The sequence below is a fragment of the Corvus brachyrhynchos genome, unplaced genomic scaffold (assembly GCF_000691975.1).
Source record: "Corvus brachyrhynchos isolate BGI_N302 unplaced genomic scaffold, ASM69197v1 scaffold70, whole genome shotgun sequence".
NCBI classification, from domain to species: domain Eukaryota; kingdom Metazoa; phylum Chordata; class Aves; order Passeriformes; family Corvidae; genus Corvus; species Corvus brachyrhynchos.
This window is the reverse complement of record NW_008236217.1, coordinates 8,697,787-8,703,007: the sequence shown is the minus strand read 5'-3', so window position 1 is coordinate 8,703,007 and position 5,221 is coordinate 8,697,787. Positions and strand designations below refer to the sequence as shown.

At 52.3% G+C, this 5,221-nt stretch overlaps 1 protein-coding gene across 2 annotated transcripts in view; it reads right to left on the bottom strand.

The window, feature by feature from the left end:
• LRRC73 (leucine rich repeat containing 73) overlaps positions 1-5,221 on the bottom strand; it is a 10,159-nt gene continuing 4,938 nt past the window's right edge. Inside the window, exons 1-6 of one of the 2 annotated variants that reach the window (XM_008643331.2) lie at positions 5,096-5,203; positions 4,829-4,989; positions 3,669-3,791; positions 2,352-2,452; positions 1,623-1,806; positions 1-76 (exon numbers count right to left, since the gene is read on the bottom strand). In XM_008643331.2, coding sequence (XP_008641553.1) covers positions 6-76; positions 1,623-1,806; positions 2,352-2,452; positions 3,669-3,791; positions 4,829-4,892 — 543 coding nt within the window. In that variant the 5' untranslated portion in view covers positions 4,893-4,989; positions 5,096-5,203 and the 3' untranslated portion in view covers positions 1-5. Of the gene's footprint in view, positions 77-1,622; positions 1,807-2,351; positions 2,453-3,668; positions 3,792-4,828; positions 4,990-5,095; positions 5,204-5,221 lie in introns of those variants that run through there. The other variant, XM_017746338.1, reaches the window with a different exon arrangement.

Here is a 5,221-nt window from a genome sequence, read left to right as displayed (position 1 = left end):
CCCAGCTACATTTCTGTTTCTGCTAAGAGGCTGTCACCGAGGCCTGACGTCATCAGGACCATCTGGGAGCTGGAATCTGTGTCGAGAGAGGGAGAAAACCATGAGACATTCGGGCTGCCAGAGAGTGCAGGGCTGTACTCCAGACGCAGGTGTGAGGATGAGGAATTAAAACACCGCAGGGTGGGAAGAGAAGTGTGAGATTAAATACGAACTAGGCCTACTCTGACCACACAGCAGAACGGAATCAATTTTTGGGGAGGGGGAGAAAGCAGAGGCCAGAGGAACATCAGGTCTGAGTGCCCCCAACATGCAGGTGATCCTGGTTGTGCTGGCCCAGCCATGCCCTTACCCAGCCCTGCACAGACGTCTACATCTGCACTCATCGAGTGTTTTTTCAGCTAGAGAGACAGTGTCCAGGTAGGGCAGGCTTCAGGCTGCAAGCCAACCAACACCACGTAGAGTGGTGGTGTTGCCTTCCCAAGAGCAGGGAATGCCGTGGGCAATCAGCCATTTTACAGCAGCAGAGGCCTGGAAATACTGACTTTCTGCACTGCATGAATGGAGGGTTTGTGCAGCCCTCCCCTGCCTGCCTCGGGGAGGTGAGGGCAGCTTGCTGGCTCGGCCATGGCTCAGAGCACCAGCCAGGAACACTGTGACTCTCCCCACAGCAAGTGAATCAACTGCAAGGAGGATGGGCCTGCATAGCAAGTAAGAAACTTAGCAGGCTACCAGTTTCCCATCCAGAAACATTTTTAAACAGAAAAAAAGATTTTTTTTTCCTGGATGGGAGGGAGGAGATCTCTAGTGGCAGTCCTACACATTCAAAACTATTGCAGGGGATCTCTATTTCAGGAATCAGTTTCTGGAAACTAGATCCAAAACTTGGCCAAACTGTCACTAAATTATTTTTATGGGTTTAATGGATGAGGATCCAGATGTTTTGAGGCTCAGAGGATTGGTTGTGCTTGTCTGCTGGTAGTCTGATAGGAGAATTGTGAGGGGTGAAGGACAAATGAAGGTTAAAAAAGCAAATCCTCAAACAGCTGAATCACAAGGTAGGCATGACAAAATACAGTATCATCTATGCAAACTACACAGAAGAGGCTACTGCTATCTCCATAATACGTCTTTTTTCCATCACAAGCAACAGACAGCCTGTGGCACCTGGCTAACCCCTTCACATGTTTGGGATGTAGAGATAGGAATAGCTGATGCTGTGTGGATTGCAGGGAGGTTCTGGAAACAGTGAGGAATGACACAAGTTTTGGCTAGATTATCTGGCAAAGGCTCCTGAGATCTTTAATATTCCTGCCCTTGAGTTTTAATACTTTGAGATTTTGTTCCTGCAGCATCAGGAAAAATGCCGCAGAGGTACCGTTTCCACTCTTTGCAGCAGCCACATTGTCCTTGGAGGCTGCCTTTCCAAGAGCGGCTCAGCCCAACGCTATTTAACATGAAGGTCACGCCGGGAGGTGTATGTATGCCATGGAGGTTGTATGTATTCCCGTTCATGGGGAGAAGGGACAGACCCATTCACCGACCCCACTGCAAGAGGCCAGTGGCACTGGAGACACCCCAGACACCCCAGTTCCTGTCCCCAGCCCAACTCCCAGAGCTCTTACTGTTCTGGCAGATCCAGGGGTTCTTCTCCCTGGCTGTGACTTCATGGGCCTCCGTCTCCTCCTCTTCCTCACCCTCTGAGAGAAGATCAGAGATCTGCTGCTGCAGCTCGGGACTGATGTTGTTCTCCGCCAGGATGAGTGTCCGTAGGGCTGTGGGGTAATTCTCTACCATGTCCAGCAAGGTCTGGGGGAAGAGTGAGATAAAAAGGCTGACAAGCAGCACAAAGGCTGAGTAGGAAGAGTGTCAGTGCTTTGTCTCCCTGCGAACTCCAGCCCTCCTCTCCTTACTTCTTCCTTCCCTTGGCCTTGACCTCCCTTCATCAGGCTTTGTGAGAGACTGAGGAGTTCCCATCTTTCTGCAGGAAGAGCTGAGATAGGATTTCCTGACTCTATCTAAAGTAGAAGGGACTGCTCTACACCCTGTTGCTCTCACATATCCAGGGTCATTCCCTCTTACCACTGGAAGCTGGAGATCTGAGAGGAGAGTCTGTGCAATTGAGCCTTGGCCTGTGTCCACAGAGATTTAGCTCTGATTCCCAGCCAAAAATCCAACCCCTTATTTTTTTCCAAGAAAACAGCCAGGGAAAAGCAAGAACCCCCCTGGTTGCAGGGAGGGAAGGGTGTGCATGTGGTTGGAGGCAGGTGTGGGTCCTGGGGCCTCTGTAGACCTCCCAGACCTGCACCCTTGAGAGGTCAGTGATGCTGTAGAGTAACTGTGGGCTCCCATACCTGAGCTGACTGGTTGGTAAGTCCTGTTCCCTCCAAGTCCAGCACTTCGAGGGTTCGACTGGAGGCCACAGCGACTGCGAGCATTCCGGCTACCTGGTCACCTGTGGGAGGAGCAACCAGGGCTGTCAGCAGTGCCTGCCTTCCCTCATGTAATGCCACATGTCCTCATGCACCTGGGGCTGTCATGGGAACATCCTCTGAGTATTTCTGCCATCAGACAACCTTCCAAATCTGTTACCTCATGGTGGAAAAAAACACTGTTAACTGAGAAGAGAGACAAGGAAAGGTGCACCATTTTGTGGTTATGGGAGCAGTCACTGATTCTCAGGGGGAACACAAAGGAACACAGTGAAATTTGTTCTATTCCCCAAGGGACCATATCTTCCCAAATCTCCTTCCTACTCAAGGAGGCAAGGGCCTTTAACAGTCCCTGTAAGACATCCCAGACAGAATAGGAGCTGAATACTTCAGTTTAGGAAAAGGCAGGAGTCAGAGAGAGGACTCTGCACCAGGTGACAGACTGCCTCCCTGGAAAGGGGATAGACTTTGAGGGGGTTGCAGCAGGATGAGGAGCATTAAAGATTGATGCTGGTGAAGAGACAAGACTCCAGCATGTTCTGACATTCTCTGTCGAGTGCTAAGATGCCATACAACTGTGACACCTCTCTTGGAACAAAATCCAGACTGCTGTCAAGTAACAGCCTGGGGCTTTTCCTGTCCAAGAGGAGGTACCTGGTCAGACAGAGGGCCTGGGGGAGGCTCTGCTTGCACGGAGGTTGAGGAGGGGAGTGTCATCCTGATGCTCAAAGAGGCATGGCCCAATCTTCTCCTCACCACCTTGCAGCAGAGCGGGAGAGAGTTTGTTTCTATGGCAACGAGTGCCAGGCTCTCCTCCTCCTCCTCCCTGCTCCTCCAGGAAGATGAAGGGGGGAGTGCGGGGACATACTGCATCTGCCAAGCCAGCTTCGGCGCCCAGGGCTTCAGGAACGAGGGAGACATGGAGGGTCAAATGTGACAACAAAGGCAGTGGAGTGGGCAAGGCACAGCCTCCTTTCTGCACCTCCCTGCAGGGCATGTGGCCACCTCACACAGGCAGAGCAGTAAGGGTGGCTTCCCATACAGCTGTAGGTGCCTGGCAGGGTGAACTTGCTGCTGGGGATCAGAGGACACCTATGCAAGGAACTGCCCCGTCCTACTGTTGATGCTCTACTGCCTTTCCAGAGCTTGGTCCCTGGCCACCCACTGGTGCAAACTGCCCAAACACTGAGAGACAGGAGTGCAGCATCCCCTGCTCCTCCTCCCTGGCCCCCAGCTTACCTAGCGGGTTGTAGTCCAGGTTCAGCACACGGAGCTGTGAGCTGTGAGCCACTGCAATGGCTAGGCGTCCCCAGCCTTTGCTTGTGATGCCTGGGTTGGCACTCAGTGTTAGCTCTTTGAGGCCTGGAGAAGAGAGAGAAGCCAAACCAGAGCCTTAGGGTACCCAAAGCAGTCACAGGAGAACTAGTTCAGCTCACCAGAACAGCTTTGGGTTGTGTCCCCTGTACTCTGTTGGGCTTAAAGGCTTGGTTTGCTCTGACAACTGTCATCACATATTTCAGTGACCAGTGAAATATTTCACTGCCTTCAGCTGTGGCCCTTCATTTATCCGTGCTGCAACTGCCCCATTTATCTGCTCTCCCAACCTGTGTCCTGCTTACCCTAAATAGCAAACACAGTGGAAACTAAGGGGTGTGTGAGACAACTGACTGGGCGAAGAAGGTGGCATGAGGTGACAGTCTGGAGAGAGGGTAACGGGGACAGTAGGCTCTGAAGCCTGCACCTGAGAGGGGTGGCCAGCAGAGATAACAGCATCAGTGGCATTGTGTGCACACAGAGGAGAAGGTGATGGGAAAAAGTGGAAGGCACTTCGAGAATCAGAAGAAAGAAGTGATATTCGCTCAGCACATGCCAGCTCTCAGCTCGACTGGGTCACTGGCCTCACACCACCAAAGATCATTCCCTGCAAAGACCCGAGTCTTGCCACTAAGGCTATGCAACTACACACTCATGGAGTGTACCTGCAAGTAGGGACAACTCCCAGGCACTGATAATAAAGCCAAGTGCTGAGGTAGGGGCACACAATATAATTATCTATGGTCATTATCCACATACAAATGCAAAATAATAAATTCAAAGTCCAAGCTGTCCTCTCCTCCAGTTTCAAATGCTGCTGACATGAACCAGAAGCAACCTGTTAGTCCCTGAGCTCCAAACTGCCAGTGGGACAGATCAGTAGCAGAAAGCACAAACCTACCCTAGGGAACCACTCCTCTATTACTTGGCTTTTCTGCTTTTCTTAAGTTGGGGGAAAGAAATTCCTCAGCCCTGGCAAACCATAGAGCCTGCCTCCTCCAGGGCTGAAGATTTACTGCTGCATGCATCTGATCTACGTGAAAGCTCCACCAGTCATTGAGCAGCCCACAGCCCCTGGTGCTTACCAGACTTGGCCCCATCAGGCGGCAGGAGCCCACAGATAAGGTTGATGCCTTCATCACCCAGCATGCAGTCTCCTAGATCCAGAGCCACCAGCGAGGGGTGGATGGAGAGAGCAGGGTTGAGGAGGGCCAAGCCTGCATCTGTCAGGGGACTCCCATGGAGGCTGTGCAGGTAAAAGGGAAAATTACTACGGAGCCTTCTTCCTTGGGGCTAACTAACCTGACGGGGAGGAAGAAGCAGACAAAATTAGGTGGATGACAAATACTAACCCCAAGTGGGCAAAAAGCTCTGTGAAGCCTCTGTCGCGAGGGTCGGCTGGCCGCTACGGTGGCCCTCCTCTCCCGGCCGGGACGAGGGGTGCAGGGGATGCCAGCGGTGAAGGGGCAGCCCCACCA